The sequence below is a fragment of the Dicentrarchus labrax genome, unplaced genomic scaffold, assembly GCF_905237075.1.
Source record: "Dicentrarchus labrax unplaced genomic scaffold, dlabrax2021, whole genome shotgun sequence".
Lineage (NCBI taxonomy): Eukaryota > Metazoa > Chordata > Actinopteri > Moronidae > Dicentrarchus > Dicentrarchus labrax.
Genome location: NW_026136713.1, coordinates 10102271 through 10125067, shown reverse-complemented (window position 1 = coordinate 10125067; position 22797 = coordinate 10102271). Strand labels below are relative to the sequence as shown.

Sequence of the window (22797 nt, the reverse complement as noted above, 5' to 3'; positions counted from 1 at the left end):
TCTAGTGGCTGAGATGGTGCCTCGTTCAGCAGATGTGGGCTATCTGGTCACTAAAGTGGTGGCTGTTGATGTGGACTCTGGACAGAATGCCTGGCTCTCCTATAAACTGCAGAAAGCCACAGACAGGGCGCTGTTTGAAGTGGGCTTACAGAATGGAGAAATAAGAACTATCCGCCAAGTCACTGATAAAGATGCTGTGAAACAAAGACTGACTGTTATAGTGGAGGACAACGGGCAGCCCTCTCGTTCAGCTACAGTCATTGTTAACGTGGCGGTGGCGGACAGCTTCCCTGAAGTGCTGTCGGAGTTCACTGACTTTACACACGACAAGGAGTACAATGACAACCTGACTTTTTACTTAGTGTTGGCTTTGGCTGTAGTTTCCTTCCTCTTCATCACATGTTTAGTGGTTATTATATCAGTGAAAATCTACAGATGGAGACAGTCTCGCGTCCTGTATCACTCCAATCTCCCTGTGATTCCATATTATCCTCCACGTTACTCAGACACTTTGGGGACAGGGACTCTGCAACACGTGTACAATTACGAGGTGTGCAGGACGACTGACTCCAGAAAGAGTGACTGTAAATTCGGCAGAGGTGGTAGTCAGAACGTGCTGATAATGGACCCCAGTTCTACAGGGACGATGCAGCGGATACAGAGTGAAAAGAGCATCCTGGATGAACCAGACTCTCCTCTAGAGGTCAGTTCAGTAATGTAGCTTCGTCTCTGTTACTTAATTTCTCTTTCTCTGTTTGTTTAAATTGATTGTTAACTGTTGCGCGCTATACCGTCATTTTCAGCACCATGGACAGCATTTTACTCTCCAGCTCTTGAATAGTCAGCGGAATACTTCTATATTCATATGTAGACATGCAAAACACGAGAACATTCTTTATTCTGAGTCGATGATATGGTGTTTTAATGTTTCGCTTACCCCTGAAGTGGATTTATTCTGTTGTGTGAATACAGACTGATAACTTTCTAGTTTTTAAATATGCTTGATCTCCAGTCCCTTCATGTGCAATCACTCGTGGTTGTTGAAACAAACGGTTTGCATGTGACCTAAATTATTATCCCGACAATGAAATATGCCCCTTTCAGTGCTCTTTTTTAATATCAACCAGGTTTTCTGAACTCCTTTTCTTTGTCAGCGGTTTCCTGAGCCATAATAGAATCTTAGTCATATTTCTTATTTGTTAATTTTTTTTTATGCGTTTTGTATTGCTGTTTTTGTTAAATATGACAGTTTTTAGAGATGAATACATTACAAATGCATTATACTTAAGGTCAGGGTCATATTAGTATTTTGAGGTGTTTTTTGTGGAGTACTACGTTGAAATATTTTGATTAACCACCAATCAAATGTAGTCAAACACTCAATGTCCCAGATATAATTATATGTTGCATGGTGTTACTGATTTTGGGCTCTAAGGGACGCTGTTGGTCAATCCAACAGAATGTCGAAAACATTACCACACTGTCCCCTCCCTTACCACCGTGGCCTGTGAGAGAAAATGAGATTGTGTGCATTATATGGGCTGACATTCGAGGAAAACATACCCGCATGAATTCATATTTCCATTCAGATACTGAATTGAAAAGACAACAGAAGTCTTCTTTAGATGAACAATACTGTGTTTTTATTCAGAATAGGTGCCGTGTTTGGACCTTTGTAGAGCATATTTTCGTTTTTTTCTTTTGCTATGGCTTGTGGAATACCTCCCGACACTCGGTGCGTAAAATGGCGCTTTGGCTGCGGACAGAATTTGCGTCTTCTTTTCTTCCTTTTTATCTGAATATGGTCAGTGGACATATCCGATATTCAATCCCAGAGGAGATGAAGAAAGGCTCTCTAATCGGCAATGTAGCACAGGACCTTGGTTTGGATCTGAAAAGGCTTCGTTCTGGTCGGGCCCGTATCGTGACCGGAGAGAGCATCCAGTACACGGAGCTGAAGACAGACAAAGGGATTCTAGTCGTCAAAGAGAGAATAGACCGAGAGCAGCTTTGCGGAGACATAACGCCGTGTAGTTTCAGCTTTGAGGTGATTTTAGAAAACCCTATGGAGCTACATCAAATTACAGTTGAAATAACAGACATAAATGATCATTCGCCCACGTTCAAAAGAGATAAGATCCATTTTGAAATAAGTGAAATAGCTAATTCTGGTGCTCGTTTTTCTCTAACGAGTGCAGAAGACCCCGATGTGGGTGTTAACGGACTCAGAGAATATTTTTTGACCGAGAATGACAATTTTGTTCTGAAGCAAAACTCTAATGCAGATGGAAAGAAATATGCAGAGATGGTGTTACAGAAGCCATTAGACCGAGAAACAAACCCTAGTCTGTCTCTAAAGCTCATAGCCGTAGATGGTGGAACTCCGCAGAGATCTGGTACAGTAAATATAGACATAACTGTTCTTGATGCCAATGATAATGCGCCTGTATTTAACCAATCTGTGTACAAAGCCACAGTGCTGGAAAACTCTCCCAGAGATACTTACGTTACCACTGTTAATGCCAGTGACGCTGATTTCGGGTCAAATAGTGTTATAACGTATTATTTTTCAGATCTCAATAGTGGCCTCAGTGATTTGTTTATGATTGATGAAACAACTGGTGTAATTTTAATAACAGGTTCTGTTGATTTTGAAAAAGACAAAAAGTACGAACTCAGAATCGATGCAAAAGATCAGGGAGGTTTAACGGATTCAAGTAAAGTAATAATTGAAGTAACTGATGTGAATGACAACGCCCCTATTATTAGCGTTATGTCATTCACTAGTCCTGTGTCAGAGGATTCTCCTTCTGGTACAACTATTGGCATTATAAATGTGAAAGATCTTGATTCAGGTGATAACGGACAAGTGAATTGTAAAATAGAACAAAATGCACCTTTTAAGATTAAATCTAATTTGAGGAATTACTACACTTTGGTGACAGACACTGTATTAGATCGTGAAAGTGTTTCAGAATATAACATCACTGTTGTTGCAACAGATGCAGGAAGGCCTCCTCTCTACACAAAAAGAACATTTCATTTAAAGGTTTCTGATGTGAACGATAATGCTCCAGTGTTTTCACAAGGTGTTTACAATGCGTTTATTACAGAGAATAACTCTCCAGGGGTTTCTGTTCTCATGCTAAGGGCTAGAGACCCTGATGAAAACCAAAATGCACGTATATCTTATATTCTGGAAGATGCTAATATCGGCGGGTCTCCAGTCTCTGAATATGTTTCTGTAAATGCAGAAAGCGGAGTAGTACACGTCGTCCGCTCATTTGATTATGAACAAATCAAACAGCTGGTTTTCGTCGTTAAAGCTCAGGATGGAGGCTCCCCTCCACTCAGTAGCAATGTGAGTGTGAAAATAATGATCCAGGACCAGAACGACAACCCTCCTCAGGTTCTGTACCCAGTCCAGACTGGTGGCTCTCTGGTGGCTGAGATGGTGCCTCGTTCAGCAGATGTGGGCTATCTGGTCACTAAAGTGGTGGCTGTTGATGTGGACTCTGGACAGAATGCCTGGCTCTCCTATAAACTGCAGAAAGCCACAGACAGGGCGCTGTTTGAAGTGGGCTTACAGAATGGAGAAATAAGAACTATCCGCCAAGTCACTGATAAAGATCCTGTGAAACAAAGACTGACTGTTATAGTGGAGGACAACGGGCAGCCCTCTCGTTCAGCTACAGTCATTGTTAACGTGGCGGTGGCGGACAGCTTCCCTGAAGTGCTGTCGGAGTTCACTGACTTTACACATGACAAGGAGTACAATGACAACCTGACTTTTTATTTAGTGTTGGCTTTGGCTGTAGTTTCCTTCCTCTTCATCACGTGTTTAGTGGTTATTATATCAGTGAAAATCTACAGATGGAGACAGTCTCGCGTCCTGTATCACTCCAATCTCCCTGTGATTCCATATTATCCTCCACGTTACTCAGACACTTTGGGGACAGGGACTCTCCAACACGTGTACAATTACGAGGTGTGCAGGACGACTGACTCCAGAAAGAGTGACTGTAAGTTCGGCAGAGCTGGTAGTCAGAACGTGCTGATAATGGACCCCAGTTCTACAGGGACGATGCAGCGGATACAGAGTGAAAAGAGCATCCTGGATGAACCAGATTCTCCTATAGAGGTGAGGGGCAATATGCTAAGTCTTGTTTTTGTGAAATGAAATTGCAATAAGTAGTTGTCTGCTGTTTAGCCGAACAAAAGTGCACCCGGTTCATTTCAGCACCACAGTGTGGACAGCACCTCTTTAACTGAAAGTGCTCTCTGGCTTGAAAGCTTTCCACTTTCCTCTGAATGTATATAAGTTCTAACATCTGTTAATAATACTACTAATGACAATCACAATACATTTATTTTCTCACTATTATTGTTAATTATTGTCATCATTATTATTATTATTAGTAGTATTAGTAACACGTTTAACATTTAAGACATTGAACATTATTTGACAGGTTTTTAAATATTTGCAAATGCAGTTTACCCTGCAGAATTAGGTCAATGTTCTTCTTCTTCTACCTATTATTATTATTATTATTATTATTATTATTATTATTATTATCAAAGGCCTTGATGTTGCAGACATCAGTGTTTATCCGCTTTGCTCTTATTACTAGCTTCATTATTTACTTCCAGCCCTTTTGGTGTTCACGTTTTGGACTCTAAGTGACGCTGTTGAACAAGAATATAATGTCTATCCATAGTCTCTCTTCTGTAGTGCAGGCTTGTTCTTTTTAAGATCACATTAAGCTAGGCTCCGAGGGAACAGCAAGAAGCTTATAAATCTCGGCAAATAACGTGTTGTTTTTTGTAGTCTTTGCTCGTGTTTTCTAGTGTTTTCTAATATATACAAAGCACATCTGGAAGAGTGGACGATATTGAATTCAAGTTGGAGGATTTTCGTTCTTTTTTCTTCGGAAAATGTCCCTTTCCGACATGGCGTATCAGCAACCACTCAGCAAATGCCGTTTACATGTCGGACCTCAGCGGGTGATGCTTCTTCTGTTGTTTTACTTCTTTAATGATGTCGCTGGTCAGATCCGCTACTCTATCCCAGAGGAAATGAAGAAGGGCTCTCTAATCGGTAATGTAGCACAGGATCTGGGTTTGGATGTGAAAAGGCTCCGTTCTGGTCGGGCCCGTATCGTGACCGGAGAAAACATCCAGTATACGGAGCTAAAGACAGACAAAGGGATTCTCGTCGTGAATGAGAGAATAGACCGAGAGCAGCTTTGTGGAGACGTAACGCCGTGTAGTTTCAGCTTTGAAGTGATTTTAGAAAACCCGATGGAGCTACACCACATAACAATTGAGGTGTTAGATGTAAATGATCATCCTCCGGTGTTCAAGAAATCGGATATTATGTTAGACATAAGCGAGTCAGCTAATCTTGGGGCGCGATTTGTGCTCGACAGTGCAGAGGATCCTGATGTTGGCGTCAATGGCTTACAGAATTATGTTTTAACCTCAAACGACAATTTCGTTTTAAAACAGCATGTAAATCCAGACGGGAGTAAATATGCAGAGATGGTGCTTCAGAAGCAATTAGACAGAGAGGAGGTTCCCCATCTTTCTTTAAAGCTTATAGCGGTAGATGGTGGGAATCCACAGAGATCTGGCACAGTAAATATAAACATAATAGTTTTAGATGCCAATGACAATCCTCCGGTTTTCAACCAGTCAGTTTATAAAGCCACAGTGATTGAAAATGCAGCAAGGGGCACTAATATCGTTACTGTTAATGCTACAGACGCAGATAGCGGGTCGAATGGTTACATCACATATTCAATTTCAAACGTGAAGAGCAACATAGCTGATTTGTTGTCCATAGATCAAGTCTCTGGTGCATTATTTGTTTCAGGTCCTATAGATTTCGAAAAGGATAAAAAAATATGAGCTTAGAATCGATGCAAAAGATCAGGGAGGTTTAACGGATTCAAGTAAGGTAATAATTGACGTTACTGATGTAAATGACAACGCCCCTATTATTAGCGTCATGTCATTCACTAGTCCTGTGTCAGAGGATTCTCCTCCAGGTACAACTATTGGCATTATAAATATAAAAGATCTTGATTCTGGGGATAACGGACAAGTGAATTGTAAAATAGAACAAAATGCACCTTTTAAGATTAAATCTAGTTTAAGGAATTACTACACTTTGGTGACAGACACTGTATTAGATCGTGAAAGTGTTTCAGAATATAACATCACTGTTGTTGCGACAGATGCAGGAATGCCTCTTCTCTCAACAAAGAGAACATTTAATTTAAAGGTCTCTGATGTGAACGATAATGCTCCAGTGTTTTCACAAGGTGTTTACAACGCGTTTATTACAGAGAATAACTCTCCAGGGGTTTCTGTCCTCACTGTTAGGGCTAGAGACCCTGATGAAAACCAGAACGCCCGTATATCTTATATTCTGGTGGATTCTGATCTTGACGGTTCTCCAGTGTCTCACTGTGTGTCAGTGAATGCAGAAAGCGGAGTCATACACGCAGTGCGCTCATTTGATTATGAGCAGGTCAAACAGCTGGTTTTCGTTGTCAAAGCTCAGGATGGAGGCTCCCCTCCACTCAGTAGCAATGTGAGTGTGAAAATAATGATCCAGGACCAGAACGACAACCCTCCTCAGGTTCTGTACCCAGTCCAGACTGGTGGCTCTCTGGTGGCTGAGATGGTGCCTCGTTCAGCAGATGTGGGCTATCTGGTCACTAAAGTGGTGGCTGTTGATGTGGACTCTGGACAGAATGCCTGGCTCTCCTATAAACTGCAGAAAGCCACAGACAGGGCGCTGTTTGAAGTGGGCTTACAGAATGGAGAAATAAGAACTATCCGCCAAGTCACTGATAAAGATGCTGTGAAACAAAGACTGACTGTTATAGTGGAGGACAACGGGCAGCCCTCTTGTTCAGCTACAGTCATTGTTAACGTGGCGGTGGCGGACAGCTTCCCTGAAGTGCTGTCGGAGTTCACTGACTTTACACACGACAAGGAGTACAATGACAACCTGACTTTTTACTTAGTGTTGGCTTTGGCTGTAGTTTCCTTCCTCTTCATCACGTGTTTAGTGGTTATTATATCAGTGAAAATCTACAGATGGAGACAGTCTCGCGTCCTGTATCACTCCAATCTCCCTGTGATTCCATATTATCCTCCACGTTACTCAGACACTTTGGGGACAGGGACTCTCCAACACGTGTACAATTACGAGGTGTGCAGGACGACTGACTCCAGAAAGAGTGACTGTAAGTTCGGCCGAGCTGGTAGTCAGAACGTGCTGATAATGGACCCCAGTTCTACAGGGACGATGCAGCGGATACAGAGTGAAAAGAGCATCCTGGATGAACCAGACTCTCCACTAGAGGTTAGTTCAGTTTTATCACCTGAGTCAATTATACAATCTTTGGTGCTGTGCGCCTCAATTTCCATTTTCCTTCTTGCTGACTGTGTACTTTGTATGTTAACTCAACTACCAGCTGTTTTAAATAAATGATTAAATAACTAACATATATCTGTGATTAAATATTTTACTGAATTAGGGGCTCAGTAACAAAGTCCATAATATTCATGTTTTTATGTAACAAAAATCAAGTGGTACATTGTTTGTGTTTGCAAACGCAGTGACTGAGTTTAATTTGACATCAGTATTTTATAGTCTGATTTTCCACACCTTCACTCTGGGTCCTACTCTCCTTTCACTTCATTCGTAATGCTGCTTGATTGAGTACCACAGACAGCGACATTATTGTTCTTTTATTAGTAATCCATTGCCCTTTGGAAGTCATTTGATGTCTAACTGCTTAGTGCTGTTGCTTCAATTGACCTGTTGAGTCCGTCTTTTCACAATTATTACGCAAATGTAGTAATATTAATTGATTGAGCAGCAGCTGCAAATATTCACAGGGGATCAATGCTTAGCTTCTTACTCCCAGTATGAGAGAGTTCAGATTTTGGACTCTAAGTGACGCTGTTGGTCAGCGAAACGTTTTCAGTGATAACAGCCAGCCTATAACCCTCCCTCACTACCGTACTTAAGCATGACAGCAGTGATACTGTCCTTCGTGGGAGGACAGGGAGTGAAGAGACGCTTTCTTACACATCGTTCTGTGGAATATACCACGATCACGTTTTTATCTAAACGTAGTACAATATATTTATCGTGGACTACAACCTCACGTTTATTTTCTTCAAGTGAGGAAGCTTCAGGCATCAATATCTATTGTTTCTGATATGGCAGCCCGAGGCCAGCTCTACCCGAGACGTGTAAGATGGCGATGTTCTTTCATATTACGATGTCAAGTTGGATTTCTCATTGTGCTCACTTTTATGGCTGATCGAGTGGCTGGACAGATTCGTTATTCTATTCCAGAGGAGATGAAAAAAGGCTCCCTCATTGGCAATGTAGCACAAGACCTCGGTCTGGATCTGAAAAGGCTCCGTTCTGGCCGTGCCCGGATCGTGAGTGGAGAAAACATCCAGTACACCGAGCTGAAGACAGACAAAGGGATTCTAGTAGTGAATGAGAGAATAGACAGGGAGCAGCTTTGTGGAGATGTGACACCGTGCAGCCTCAGCTTCGAAATCATTTTAGAAAATCCAATCGAACTTCATCGTGTCACTGTGGAAATTTTAGATATAAACGATAATACCCCCTTCTTTCCAAATAAAGACATCCAGTTTGAAATGAGCGAATCTGCTACAATCAGCGCAAAATTTCCTGTTGAAAGCGCAGTTGATCCTGATGTTGGACTAAACGCATTACAAAATTACATTCTGTCTCCGAATAATTATTTCATTCTGAAACAACACACTAATCCAGACGGCAGTAAATACGCTGAATTGGTGCTCCAGAAGCCATTAGACAGGGAGGAACACCCCAGTCTCCTTCTAAAATTAATAGCTGTCGACGGAGGAAACCCACAGAGATCTGGTACAGTGGACATAAATGTATCTGTTTTAGATGTAAACGATAATGCCCCTGTATTCAATCAGTCGGTTTATAGGGCTGCTGTGGTGGAAAATGCGCCACAGGGGACTTATATTACAACAGTTAACGCTAGTGATGCAGACATTGGCAGTAACGGAGAAATAATATTCAGTTTTTCGAAAGTAAAAGGCACTACGGTTGGTATTTTTAGTATCGATGAAAACACAGGTGTCATATCAGTTGCTGGACTTATAGACTTTGAAAAAGAGAAAAAATATGAACTTAGGTTAGAGGGGAAGGATCGAGGAGGTTTGACTGGAACCAGTAAAGTTATAATTGATGTTAGTGACGTAAATGACAATGCCCCAGTCATTAATATCATGTCATTTTCTGACATTGTAGCAGAAGATTCCCCCCTCGGCACAACAATTGCTGTTATCAATGTAAAAGACGCTGATTCGGAGAAAAATGGACAGATACAATGTGCCATAGATAAAACGCTTCCATTTAAAATCCAGTCATCATTAACAAACTACTATAATTTGGTGGCGGATCAGCATTTCGATAGAGAGACAACTTCTGAATACGATATTATAATAACAGCCACAGACTCAGGGTCCCCTCCTCTTTCTAGCTCCGTCACATTGCAACTTCGAATCTCTGACGTAAACGATAACGTTCCATTGTTCGACAGAAACTCGTATTCTGCTTACGTCACAGAGAACAATTCCCCTGGAAACTCCATAACGACTGTGAGCGCGCGAGACTCTGATTGGAATCAAAACGCGAGAATCTCCTATTTTCTGGAGGACACACAGATCAGCGGTAATCCGGTGTCTAACTATGTGTCCATAAACTCTGAAACTGGCGTCTTACACGCGGTGCGTTCATTTGATTATGAGCAAATTAAACACCTGCAGCTAGTAGTCAAAGCTCAGGATGGAGGCTCCCCTCCACTCAGTAGCAATGTAAGTGTGAAAATAATGATCCAGGACCAGAACGACAACCCTCCTCAGGTTCTGTACCCAGTCCAGACTGGTGGCTCTCTGGTGGCTGAGATGGTGCCTCGTTCAGCAGATGTGGGCTATCTGGTCACTAAAGTGGTGGCTGTTGATGTGGACTCTGGACAGAATGCCTGGCTCTCCTATAAACTGCAGAAAGCCACAGACAGGGCGCTGTTTGAAGTGGGCTTACAGAATGGAGAAATAAGAACTATCCGCCAAGTCACTGATAAAGATGCTGTGAAACAAAGACTGACTGTTATAGTGGAGGACAACGGGCAGCCCTCTCGTTCAGCTACAGTCATTGTTAACGTGGCGGTGGCGGACAGCTTCCCTGAAGTGCTGTCGGAGTTCACTGAATTTACACACGACAAGGAGTACAATGACAGCCTGACTTTTTACTTAGTGTTGGCTTTGGCTGTAGTTTCCTTCCTCTTCATCACGTGTTTAGTGGTTATTATATCAGTGAAAATCTACAGATGGAGACAGTCTCGCGTCCTGTATCACTCCAATCTCCCTGTGATTCCATATTATCCTCCACGTTACTCAGACACTTTGGGGACAGGGACTCTCCAACACGTGTACAATTACGAGGTGTGCAGGACGACTGACTCCAGAAAGAGTGACATGAAATGTATGCAACCGATGAGTCAAAGTTTAGTGAGTGTGGATGGAGCTGAGACTGATACTTCGCAGGTGGACCAGCAACTGTCTGGAAACTTTTCTCAAATGTCAACTTTGGTGAGTGATATATTTAATCTTTTGTTCTCAATTTTCTCCTTCTCGTATTCCTTTGGGTGAAAGTATTTGGTGCATGCGCACTGCTGTCAGTAGAGTCTCAGTGTCGCTGTCCATGGTGCTGGAATTGTTGACGGATTCCTATTGAAATAACTTTCTTTACCTGTTGTAGTTAATTGGAAGCTATACTTTATATTTAAAGACAAGAAATGGCAGTATGTAAAGAACAACACAATAAGAGAATTTAATAGTCACTCAAACCACAGTCTGTGTGTTGTTTTTGGCAGACACATCCATTATTATGCTGATCATTTAGATCTTAACAACTTAATCATTGGAAGTGGCATCAACAGTTTTGCCAGATTTTTTTTTTTACAAATACTTTTTCCCTTTTTGATTGTATCACTATTTTCAGATATTTTTCAAGAAACCACAATGTTTTCAATTAGAAAACAAACTGTGCGTTTTCCAGGGTGAAATAAAAAATTGTATGGCAACTCAAAAGAAAAGAAAAGAAAATTCATCCTTTCTCTTTTTTCCTTTCTTATCTAATAGTTCAGAATATTTATTGTAGTATGATGTGTTTGTTGAACCGTCCTAGTTGTTTATGCATTCGATAGATCAGAAATAAATGTTTCATTATGCAGCATCAGTTGTGAACATAACGGGATTATGTTTTAATGGATAACAACGTGATTTTACTATAACCTGAAACTTTCAGATGCTTTTGTGAAACTGTGTTTCATCACTGTATGAACAGAGGAATGTCCTTCAGTTATACTGCTTGATTGTAACGTTTTAATGCAGTTTTATACAATAATAATCATAAAAACTATCCATAACCTTTGAAAACAACATTTAGACTGTTCCTAATAATGTGCACACCACATAGCTACATTACCGTGGATGGACTCTGAGCGCCGCTGTTGATACATCACTGACTAGCTGTCCAAATCAGCAGTGCAGCGGTCCACCCCTTTAATTCATTCCAGTGTTTTACTGCTTGGAGAGAAGACGGTCTGGTGTAGCTTTTCTCGCGGAATTTCTCTGCTGAACGATACTTTTGCCTTCTCAATTTATGGATTTTAAAATACCAGTTTTGCATTGAAAGGGATTCCTGCGTCTGTATCTCTGGATTTATGATGGCTTGTATGTGGATAACCGCTCTCAGAGGCCGATGGCAAGCGCTGTTTGCCATTCTTTGTCTTCTCAAGCTGAGCTCAGTGACCGGACAGGCTCGGTATTCCGTACCGGAGGAGCAGGCAGAAGGGTCTTTTGTTGGAAACATCGCTAGAGATTTAGGTTTGGATGTGGCGAGGCTCGTATCAGGTAAAGCTCGTATTATTACAAAAGGAAGTCGTCAGTATGTTGATTTAAACCGAGACAAAGGCAGTCTAGTTATTAAAGAGCGAATCGACCGAGAGGAACTGTGTGGAAAGACGACGCCCTGTAGCTTCAGCTTCGAAGTCATACTAGAAAATCCAATCCTGCTTTATCGTGTAACAGTGGAGGTAATAGACATAAACGATAACAGTCCGTCGTTCCCAAAGGATGAAATCAATTTGAAAATCGCTGAAAGTGCTGCATCGGGGACTCGATTCACTCTAGTGAGTGCAGACGATCCTGATGTTGGTGTTAATGATATTCAAAAATACACACTTAAACCGTCAGATCATTTCAAATTGGAAGTACAGAGTCAGCCTGATGGAGGAAAATTCATCGAAATGGTTTTACAAAACCCGTTAGACCGAGAGAAAGAGGAGACTCACACACTCGTGCTGATTGCTTCAGATGGAGGAGAGCCACATAGATCAGGGACGGTGCGTATTCATATCACTGTGCTAGATGCTAACGATAACGTGCCAGTGTGCAGCCACCCTGTTTATAAAGCAGATGTCAAGGAAAATTCTCCTGAAGGAACAGTTGTGACCACTGTTAGTGCAAATGACGCTGATAAAGGAGTTAATGGTGAGGTAACTTATTCCATCCCTTATATCGCCAAAGAGGCAAAACAGCTTTTTGAAGTAAATGTTGAAACTGGAGAGATTAAAGTTGCAGGTAAATTAGATTTTGAAAAATCTAAAACGTATCAGTTAAACGTTCAAGCCAGTGACCACGGGGGATATACAGATACGTGTAAAGTCATCATTCAAATAATTGACGAGAATGACAACATCCCTACAATACAGCTCATGTCATTTTCTAACTCGATATCCGAGGATTCTCCTCCAGGTACAACTATAGCTGTTGTTAATGTTGATGACGAAGACTCTGACGGTAACGGTGTCGTCAAATGCTCCATTAACTCTGACGTACCATTCAAAGTTGAGTCTTCATTAACAGGATACTATACTGTTGTAACCGAAGACTACTTAGACAGAGAAAGTATTCCTGAGTATAACATCACCTTAACCGTCTCTGACCAAGGCTCTCCGCCTCTGACCAGCAGTAAAAACATCAATGTAAAAGTGTCTGACGTGAATGACAGCCCACCCAAATTTGATCAATCAGAATATAGTAAGACTGTACCGGAGAACAATTCTCCTGGATTTTCTGTGTTTAGTCTCAGTGCTAGTGATGCCGACTGGGGCCAAAACGCGCGAGTTTCTTACTTTCTGGAGGAGAAACAGATTAATGGGGTAGCCGTGTCTTCTTTGGTGTCAATAAATTCAGACAATGGCGTCATTCATGCAGTGAGGTCGTTTGATTATGAGCAAATCAAGTGGTTTGAATTTAACGTAACTGCTCGTGATGCTGGATCCCCTCCTCTGAGCTCGGTGGCTACAGTCAGAATAATAGTCCAGGACCAGAACGACAACCCTCCTCAGGTTCTGTACCCGGTCCAGACTGGTGGCTCTCTGGTGGCTGAGATGGTGCCTCGTTCAGCAGATGTGGGCTATCTGGTCACTAAAGTGGTGGCTGTTGATGTGGACTCTGGACAGAATGCCTGGCTCTCCTATAAACTGCAGAAAGCCACAGACAGGGCGCTGTTTGAAGTGGGCTTACAGAATGGAGAAATAAGAACTATCCGCCAAGTCACTGATAAAGATGCTGTGAAACAAAGACTGACTGTTATAGTGGAGGACAACGGGCAGCCCTCTCGTTCAGCTACAGTCATTGTTAACGTGGCGGTGGCGGACAGCTTCCCTGAAGTGCTGTCGGAGTTCACTGACTTTACACACGACAAGGAGTACAATGACAACCTGACTTTTTACTTAGTGTTGGCTTTGGCTGTAGTTTCCTTCCTCTTCATCACGTGTTTAGTGGTTATTATATCAGTGAAAATCTACAGATGGAGACAGTCTCGCGTCCTGTATCACTCCAATCTCCCTGTGATTCCATATTATCCTCCACGTTACTCAGACACTTTGGGGACAGGGACTCTCCAACACGTGTACAATTACGAGGTGTGCAGGACAACTGACTCCAGAAAGAGTGACATGAAATGTATGCAACCGATGAGTCAAAGTTTAGTGAGTGTGGATGGAGCTGAGACTGACACTTCGCAGGTGGACCAGCAACTGTCTGGAAACTTTTCTCAAATGTCAACTTTGGTGAGTGATTTATTTCATGTTTTGTTCTTAAAATCACTCGCTCTTGTATTATGTTGTGTCAAAGTCTTTGGTGCATGCGCACTGCTGTCAGTAGAGTCTCACTGTCGCTGTCCATGGTGCTGGAATTGTCGACGGATTCCTATTGAAATAACTTTCTTTACCTGTTGTAGTGAAGTGGAAGCTATACTTTATATTTAAAGACAGGAAATGGCACTATGTAAAGAACGACACAATAAGAGAATTTAATAGAGCTACTCAAACCACAGTCTGTGTGTTGTTTTTGGCAGACATATCCATTATTATGCTGAACATTTAGATTTCAACAACTTTATCATTGGATGTGGCATCAACAATTTTGCCAGATTTTTTTTCACAAAGACTTTTTTCCATTTTTGATTATATCACTATTCTAAGATATTTTTCAAGAAACCACAATGTTTTCAATTAGAAAACAAACTGTGCGTTTTCCAGGGCGAAATAAAAATTGTATGGCAACTCAAAAGGAAAGAAAAGAAAATTCATCCTTCCTCTTTTTCCTTTCTCATCTAATAGTTCAGAATATTTATTGTGGTATGATGTGTTTGTTCAACGGTCATATTTGTTTATTCATTCTGTAGATCAGTAATAAATATTTCAGCCTACAGCATCAGTTGTGAACATAACGGGATGATGTTTTAATGGATAATAACGTGATTTTACTATAACCTGAAACTTTCAGATGCTTTTGTGAAACTGTGTTTCATCACTGTATGAACAGAGGACTAGCCTTCAGTTGTACTGCTTTATGGTCACATTTTAATGCAGTTTTATACAATAATAATCATAAAAACTGTCCATAACCTTTGAAAACAACATTTAGACTGTTCCTAATAATGTGCACACCACATACATTACCGTGGATGGGCTCTGAGCGCCGCTGTTGATACATCACTGACTAGCTGTCCAAATCAGCAGTGCAGCGGTCCACCCCTTTAATTCATTCCAGTGTTTTACTGCTTGGAGAGAAGACGGTCTGGTGTAGCTTTTCTCGCGGAATTTCTCTGCTGAACGATACTTTTGCCTTCTCAGTTTATGGATTTTAAAATACCAGTTTTGCATTGAAAGGGATTACTGCGTCTGTATCTCTGGATTTATGATGGCTTGTATGTGGATAACCGCTCTCAGAGGCCGATGGCAAGCGCTGTTTGCCATTCTTTGTCTTCTCAAGCTGAGCTCAGTGACCGGACAGGCTCGGTATTCCGTACCAGAGGAGCAGGCAGAAGGGTCTTTTGTTGGAAACATCGCTAGAGATTTAGGTTTGGATGTGGCGAGGCTCGTATCAGGTAAAGCTCGTATTATTACAAAAGGAAGTCGTCAGTATGTTGATTTAAACCGAGACAAAGGCAGTCTAGTTATTAAAGAGCAAATCGACCGAGAAGATCTGTGTGGAAAGACGACGCCCTGTAGCTTCAGCTTCGAGGTCATTTTAGAAAATCCAATCCAGCTTTATCGTATAACAGTGGAGGTAATAGACATAAACGATAACAGTCCGTCGTTCCCAAAGGATGAAATCAGTTTGAAAATCGTTGAAAGTGTTACATTGGGGACTCGATTCTCACTTGAGAGTGCAGACGACCCTGATGTTGGTATTAATGATATTCAAAAATACACACTTAAACCCTCAGATCATTTCAAATTGGAAGTACAGAGTCAGCCTGATGGAGGAAAATATATCGAAATGGTTTTACAAAACCCGTTGGACCGAGAGAAAGAGGAGACTCACACACTCGTGCTGATTGCTTCAGATGGAGGAGAGCCACATAGATCAGCGACGGTGCGTATTCATATCACTGTGCTAGATGCTAACGATAATGCTCCAATGTGCAGCCAGCCTGTTTATAAAGCAGATGTCAGGGAAAATTCCGCTGAAGGAACAGTTGTGACCACTGTTAGTGCAAATGACGCTGATAAAGGAGTTAATGGTGAAATAACTTATTCCATAGCTCATGTTGCCAAAGAGGCAAAACAGCTTTTTGAAGTAAATGTTAAAACTGGAGAGATTAAAGTTGCAGGTAAATTAGATTTTGAAAAATCTAAAACGTATCCATTAAACGTCAAAGCTAGTGACCATGGGGGTTATACAGATACGTGCAAAGTCATCGTTCAAATAATTGACGAGAATGACAACATCCCTACAATACAGCTCATGTCATTTTCTAACTCGATATCCGAGGATTCTCCTCCAGGTACAACTATAGCTGTTGTTAATGTTGATGACGAAGACTCTGACGGTAACGGTGTCGTCAAATGCTCCATTAACTCTGACGTACCTTTCAAAGTTGAGTCTTCATTAACAGGATACTATACTGTAGTAACCGAAGACTACTTAGACAGAGAAAGTATTCCTGAGTATAACATCACCTTAACCGTCTCTGACCAAGGCTCTCCGCCTCTGACCAGCAGTAAAAACATCAATGTAAAAGTGTCTGACGTGAATGACAGCCCACCCAAATTTGATCAATCAGAATATAGTAAGACTGTACCGGAGAACAATTCTCCTGGATTTTCTGTGTTTAGTCTCAGTGCTAGTGATGCCGACTGGGACCAAAACGCGCGAGTTTCTTACTTTCTGGAGGAGAAACAGATTAATGGGGTAGCCGTGTCTTCTTTGGTGTCAATAAATTCAGACAATGGCGTCATTCATGCAGTGAGGTCGTTTGATTATGAGCAAATCAAGTGGTTTGAATTTAACGTAACTGCTCGTGATGCTGGATCCCCTCCTCTGAGCTCGGTGGCTACAGTCAGAATAATAGTCCAGGACCAGAACGACAACCCTCCTCAGGTTCTGTACCCGGTCCAAACTGGTGGCTCTCTGGTGGCTGAGATGGTGCCTCGTTCAGCAGATGTGGGCTATCTGGTCACTAAAGTGGTGGCTGTTGATGTGGACTCTGGACAGAATGCCTGGCTCTCCTATAAACTGCAGAAAGCCACAGACAGGGCGCTGTTTGAAGTGGGCTTACAGAATGGAGAAATAAGAACTATCCGCCAAGTCACTGATAAAGATGCTGTGAAACAAAGACTGACTGTTATAGTGGAGGACAACGGGCAGCCCTCTCGTTCAGCTACAGTCATTGTTAACGTGGCGGTGGCGGACAGCTTCCCTGAAGTGCTGTCGGAGTTCACTGACTTTACACACGACAAGGAGTACAATGACAACCTGACTTTTTACTTAGTGTTGGCTTTGGCTGTAGTTTCCTTCCTCTTCATCACGTGTTTAGTGGTTATTATATCAGTGAAAATCTACAGATGGAGACAGTCTCGCGTCCTGTATCACTCCAATCTCCCTGTGATTCCATATTATCCTCCACGTTACTCAGACACTTTGGGGACAGGGACTCTCCAACACGTGTACAATTACGAGGTGTGCAGGACGACTGACTCCAGAAAGAGTGACTGTAAGTTCGGCAGAGCTGGTAGTCAGAACGTGCTGATAATGGACCCCAGTTCTACCGGGACAATGCAGCGGATGCAGAGTGAAAAGAGTATCCTGGATGAACCAGATTCTCCTCTAGAGGTTTGTTTTTCGGCCATTATACTCAATAAATGTACAATGCATTACTTAGAGGGTATTATTAGATATATGACTTGATTTTTCAGGTATGTCTCACTGCCTTCGCAAAAGGCAACTTCAGCACCACTAGTGGTGGACAGCTCCTTTCTGAGCTGAATCATTCAACTGAGGTGAAAGAGTCAGTAAGAAACATACACACCATTCAAACGGCCTACTCTGATGCTGTTATATTGCCAAACTATAATGTTTTCGTACTGTATGGGGTGTTTGATGTCTGTTGTAATTAGAAAATATCTGTGGTCTTTCACCTTCCACCCAAGTGTATTTTCATGGAGGGAGAAAACAAGACTTATAGAACGATAAACAGAGTTTTTGCAGTTGTATATCTCATAGAACTGCATTTTGCTGTTACTCTTTATCTCTTCCTTTCATTTAATCACCTTATAAGCTGCATCTTTTATGTCTTATTTTTTGTTTTAATAGAACATGCACACCTTATTTTAAACGTATCTCCAAGACAAATAGTTAGCTTCACACTCTCAATTGCCATTTAAAGAGGCTTTTGTTTTTCTCTTTTCCTTATTCACTTGTTATTTTCCTATCGTACTCTAAGGGCCGCTGTTGGTCTTTAAAGCAGACGTGAAGCCTTTGAAATGCACTTACTCTCCCTCTATTTCAGTTAGTGTATACGCGGACAGCAGGACATTCAGTCTTCCTTTTCACTTGTGATTTTTTTGACTTATGCATTTGTTTTCACTCTGTGGATTATAAATACATCAACAGGAGGACAATACGGGATAATAGCTCGGCTTTTTGCAAATACGTTTATGTGGAGTTGGGTGGATTGCTTCGGGAATATGCCTTTTATCAGCAGTGAACCCACGATTACATGGCAAGTACGGGCCTTCATCTTTGTTTTTCTCATTGACGCGGCAGTCAGTCAGATCCGCTACTCTGTCCCAGAGGAGATGAGAAAGGGCTCCTTTGTAGGAAATGTAGCTGAAGACTTAGGTATAGACGCTAAAAGACTCATATCAGGCGGTGCACGAATTGTTAGCGGAGATAGCAGCGAGTACATCAGGCTGGATGCAGACAAAGGGATTCTTGTGGTGGGAGACAGAATAGATAGGGAGCAGCTCTGCGGACAGACATCGCCCTGTAGCTTGAATTTTGAAATGATTATGACGAATCCAATGCAACTACATAGCGTTGTAGTGGAAGTGTTGGATGTTAATGATAATGCGCCTGTGTTTCATGAGAAAGAGGTGCATGTAGAAATAGTAGAATCTGCTCTTCCAGGAACCGAAATATTACAAGAGAGTGCCACCGATCCCGATGTTGGCATCAACGCTTTACACGGTTATACGTTACACCCAACGACACATTTTAACATTAAGGTCCTGTCCAGCCCAAATGGTAATAAATATGCACAATTGTATCTTTCTAATGCCTTAGACCGCGAGAAAGAAGAAAAGCTGATTCTCATGCTCACTGCTGTGGACGGCGGTGAACCAAAGAGATCAGGAACACTAAAAATTCATGTAACTGTGCGAGACACAAATGACAATGCTCCGGTTTTTACGCAGTCAAATTTCAAGGCGTCTGTTAAAGAAAATGTTCCAAAAGGAACCTTAGTGGTGAGCCTGAGCGCGACTGATGCAGATGAAGGGCTGAATGGCCGTGTTACGTACCACTTTAATCGGATGTCTAGTAACGTTGCTGAACTATTTCATCTGGATGAAAACAGCGGCGATTTAACTGTAAACGGTATGATTGATTACGAAGAGAATAAGATATATGAGATTGGCGTGCAGGCAAAAGATCAAGGTGGACAGAGCACATCAACAAAAGTAATAATTGAGGTGACGGATGTTAATGATAATGCACCTGTAATTACACTAACCTCGTTTTCTAGTGCCATCGCTGAGAATTCTCCGAGTGGAACTACAGTAGCTATCATAAATGTAAAAGATCTAGACTCAGGAAAAAATGGTAAAGTTGACTGCTCAGTTAACGGCAATATCCCGTTTGCAATCCACTCATCTCTGAAGAATTATTATACTCTGGTGACAAACGGTGTCCTTGACAGGGAGCGTACTCCTGATTACAATATCACATTCACGGCTACTGATGAAGGCAGCCCACCACTATCCACTAACAAGACAATACCACTTCGAGTATCTGATGTTAATGATAATGCCCCCGTATTTGAACAGAGTTATTATGAAGCTAATATCGTGGAGAATAACTCCCCAGGATTATCTGTGTTTTCAGTGAAAGCACACGACGCTGACTCGGGGCAGAATGCACGAGTGTCTTACCTGCTTATTGATACTCAGTTAAACGGTAACCCGATATCCACCTACATATCTGTTAACGCAGAAAGTGGAGTTATACATGCAGTTCGCTCATTTGACTATGAGCAAATTAAAACTCTAAATATTTTTGTCAAAGGGCAAGATGGCGGTTCGCCGCCTTTAAGCAGCAATACTACAGTTAAATTAAATGTTCAAGATCAGAACGACAACCCTCCTCAGGTTCTGTACCCAGTCCAGACTAGTGGCTCTCTGGTGGCTGAGATGGTGCCTCGTTCAGCAGATGTGGGCTATCTGGTCACTAAAGTGGTGGCTGTTGATGTGGACTCTGGACAGAATGCCTGGCTCTCCTATAAACTGCAGAAAGCCACAGACAGGGCGCTGTTTGAAGTGGGCTTACAGAATGGAGAAATAAGAACTATCCGCCAAGTCACTGATAAAGATGCTGTGAAACAAAGACTGACTGTTATAGTGGAGGACAACGGGCAGCCCTCTCGTTCAGCTACAGTCATTGTTAACGTGGCGGTGGCGGACAGCTTCCCTGAAGTGCTGTCGGAGTTCACTGACTTTACACAAGACAAGGAGTACAATGACAACCTGACTTTTTACTTAGTGTTGGCTTTGGCTGTAGTTTCCTTCCTCTTCATCACGTGTTTAGTGGTCATTATATCAGTGAAAATCTACAGATGGAGACAGTCTCGCGTCCTGTATCACTCCAATCTCCCTGTGATTCCATATTATCCTCCACGTTACTCAGACACTTTGGGGACAGGGACTCTCCAACACGTGTACAATTACGAGGTGTGCAGGACGACTGACTCCAGAAAGAGTGACTGTAAGTTCGGCAGAGCTGGTAGTCAGAACGTGCTGATAATGGACCCCAGTTCTACAGGGACGATGCAGCGGATACAGAGTGAAAAGAGCATCCTGGATGAACCAGACTCTCCTCTAGAGGTGAGGCCTTTGTAATATTCATATTCACCTATTATCAGGTTTGTGCTTTTCAGACGTCTTACCAAACAGTGGTTTCTTGCTCACGTGTAGCAACCCATGAGGCATTTTCAGAACCACAGCTCATGGACAGCTCGACTGACTGTGGGTTACATTACCTTTGTGGACTGCTGCTTAATTAGGAGCCTATTAATGCAAAATATTTTGTGAGTACTTAATGTCATCGTTTACTAAAGCTGTTATAGATACATTTTCACATATTCAAAGCGTTATATCCTGTTGTCCAATGTAAGTTAATGCTGATTCAGGGAGACTGAAGCCTCCGTTTTTATTAATGATAGTTTTGTGACCATTTTGGTCAAAAAAGATATAACACAAACTATTCAAAAAACTAAAACAAATGTATTGTTTTCGTTTTTCTCTTTAAAAGAATGGATTACAGTGTTTTGATGTGCATTTCTGGCTCTTCTACAGAAAAGTGCTTGGTAAATTGAGTTTTATTTTATGCCTGTGTTCATGATATTCATGATTTGGACAGTAAGGGACGCTGTTGGTTAGTGAAACAAGTGTTCAGAGTTGATTCAGTGGAGGCACAGCCCTCATTTTCCTGTTTAATCGAGAGAGAAGGCAAACTGTGATTCAGACGCAGGAGGACGGCCACGATTTCATTCGGAGCGAGGACTTTAAAATCAAAGGATTACTTGATGCAGCTGTTTTCGATGGATAGTATACAGTAGGCTGCTGATATTATATTCTCTTATTTGTACAATGGCGTTTGAAAAATCTCCTCCTTTTTGTGTAAAATGGCGTTTGTATCGCAGATCAACATGGCAGTTTCTGCTGTTCCTTTGGTGTCTCAGTCACATCGTGTGTGGCCAGATCAGGTATACAATTCCGGAGGAGCTGAAAAGGGGGTCTCTCATTGGAAACGTTGCTCAAGATCTTGGTTTGGATGTGCAAAGGCTTCGTTCTGGCCGTGCCCGAATCGTGACAAGACAAAGCATCCAGTACACCGAGCTGAAAACAGACAAAGGCATTTTAGTCGTGAACGAGAGAATAGACCGGGAGCAGCTGTGTGGAGACGTAACACCGTGCAGCTTCAGCTTTGAGGTGATTTTAGAAAATCCGATGGAATTACACCGAGTAACAGTGGAAATAACTGACATAAATGACAATTCTCCGACGTTTAGAAAGGATGAAATTAAATTCGAAATTAGCGAATCTGCCACACTGGGATCACGCTTTTTGTTACCCAGTGCCGAAGACGCCGATGTAGGTACTAATGGTCTCCAGAAATACATACTAACTACCGATGAAATATTTGGTTTAAAGCAGCATTCGAGTCCAGATGGTCGAAAATATGCCGAGATGATCTTACAAAAACCACTAGACAGAGAAAGCGAGCCTCGGATATCACTGAAGCTCATTGCTGTTGATGGTGGAACTCCGCATAGATCTGGTACAGTAAATATAGATATTACTGTTCTCGATGCTAATGATAATCCTCCCATTTTTAACCAGACTCTCTACCGAGCTACTGTCTCGGAGGATGCATTAAAAGGCACCTATATCACGACAGTGAATGCAAGTGATGCAGACAGTGGATCAAACGGCCTCGTCACATATAGATTTTCAAACATGAAAGAGCAGCTGGCTGACATATTTAATTTAGACGAAATTACGGGGACCATAACGCTTGTAGGACAAGTGGATTTTGAAAAAGATAAGAAATATGAAATTATGATTG

The 22797-nt window shown here is 41.9% G+C and overlaps 5 protein-coding genes across 8 annotated transcripts in view; all 5 read left to right on the top strand.

Annotated features, from left to right (window-relative positions):
• Positions 1 to 22797, top strand: part of LOC127374227 (protocadherin gamma-C5) — a 145348-nt gene that overhangs the window by 1682 nt on the left and 120869 nt on the right. The window contains exon 1 of one of the 4 annotated variants that reach the window (XM_051419325.1): positions 8179 to 10536. The exons of 1 other annotated variant lie outside the window; for it this stretch is intronic. In XM_051419325.1, the coding sequence (XP_051275285.1) occupies positions 8245 to 10536 (2292 nt within the window). In that variant the 5' untranslated portion in view covers positions 8179 to 8244. Of the gene's footprint in view, positions 1 to 8178; positions 10537 to 11679; positions 14088 to 18539; positions 20322 to 22797 lie in introns of those variants that run through there. 2 more of the 4 variants (XM_051419330.1, XM_051419326.1) reach the window with 2 other exon arrangements.
• On the top strand, positions 14 to 8094 carry LOC127375092 (protocadherin gamma-A1-like). The gene is made up of 3 exons (XM_051420927.1): positions 14 to 599; positions 7275 to 7378; positions 8083 to 8094. The coding sequence occupies exons 1-3, from the start codon at positions 14 to 16 to the stop codon at positions 8092 to 8094; spliced, it is 702 nt and encodes a 233-aa protein (XP_051276887.1).
• On the top strand, positions 1732 to 4180 carry LOC127375093 (protocadherin gamma-A10-like). Its single transcript, XM_051420928.1, has one exon. It carries the CDS (start codon positions 1745 to 1747, stop codon positions 4178 to 4180), a length of 2436 nt encoding a protein of 811 aa, XP_051276888.1. The 5' UTR covers positions 1732 to 1744.
• On the top strand, positions 4361 to 5949 carry LOC127374276 (protocadherin gamma-B7-like). The gene has a single exon (XM_051419424.1). The coding sequence runs from the start codon at positions 4936 to 4938 to the stop codon at positions 5908 to 5910; it is 975 nt and encodes a 324-aa protein (XP_051275384.1). The 5' UTR covers positions 4361 to 4935; the 3' UTR covers positions 5911 to 5949.
• LOC127374235 (protocadherin beta-16-like) overlaps positions 15099 to 22797 on the top strand; it is a 30314-nt gene continuing 22615 nt past the window's right edge. The window contains exon 1 of the mRNA XM_051419385.1: positions 15099 to 17055. Within this exon, the coding sequence (XP_051275345.1) occupies positions 15367 to 17055 (1689 nt within the window). The 5' untranslated portion in view covers positions 15099 to 15366. The remainder of the gene's footprint in view (positions 17056 to 22797) is intronic.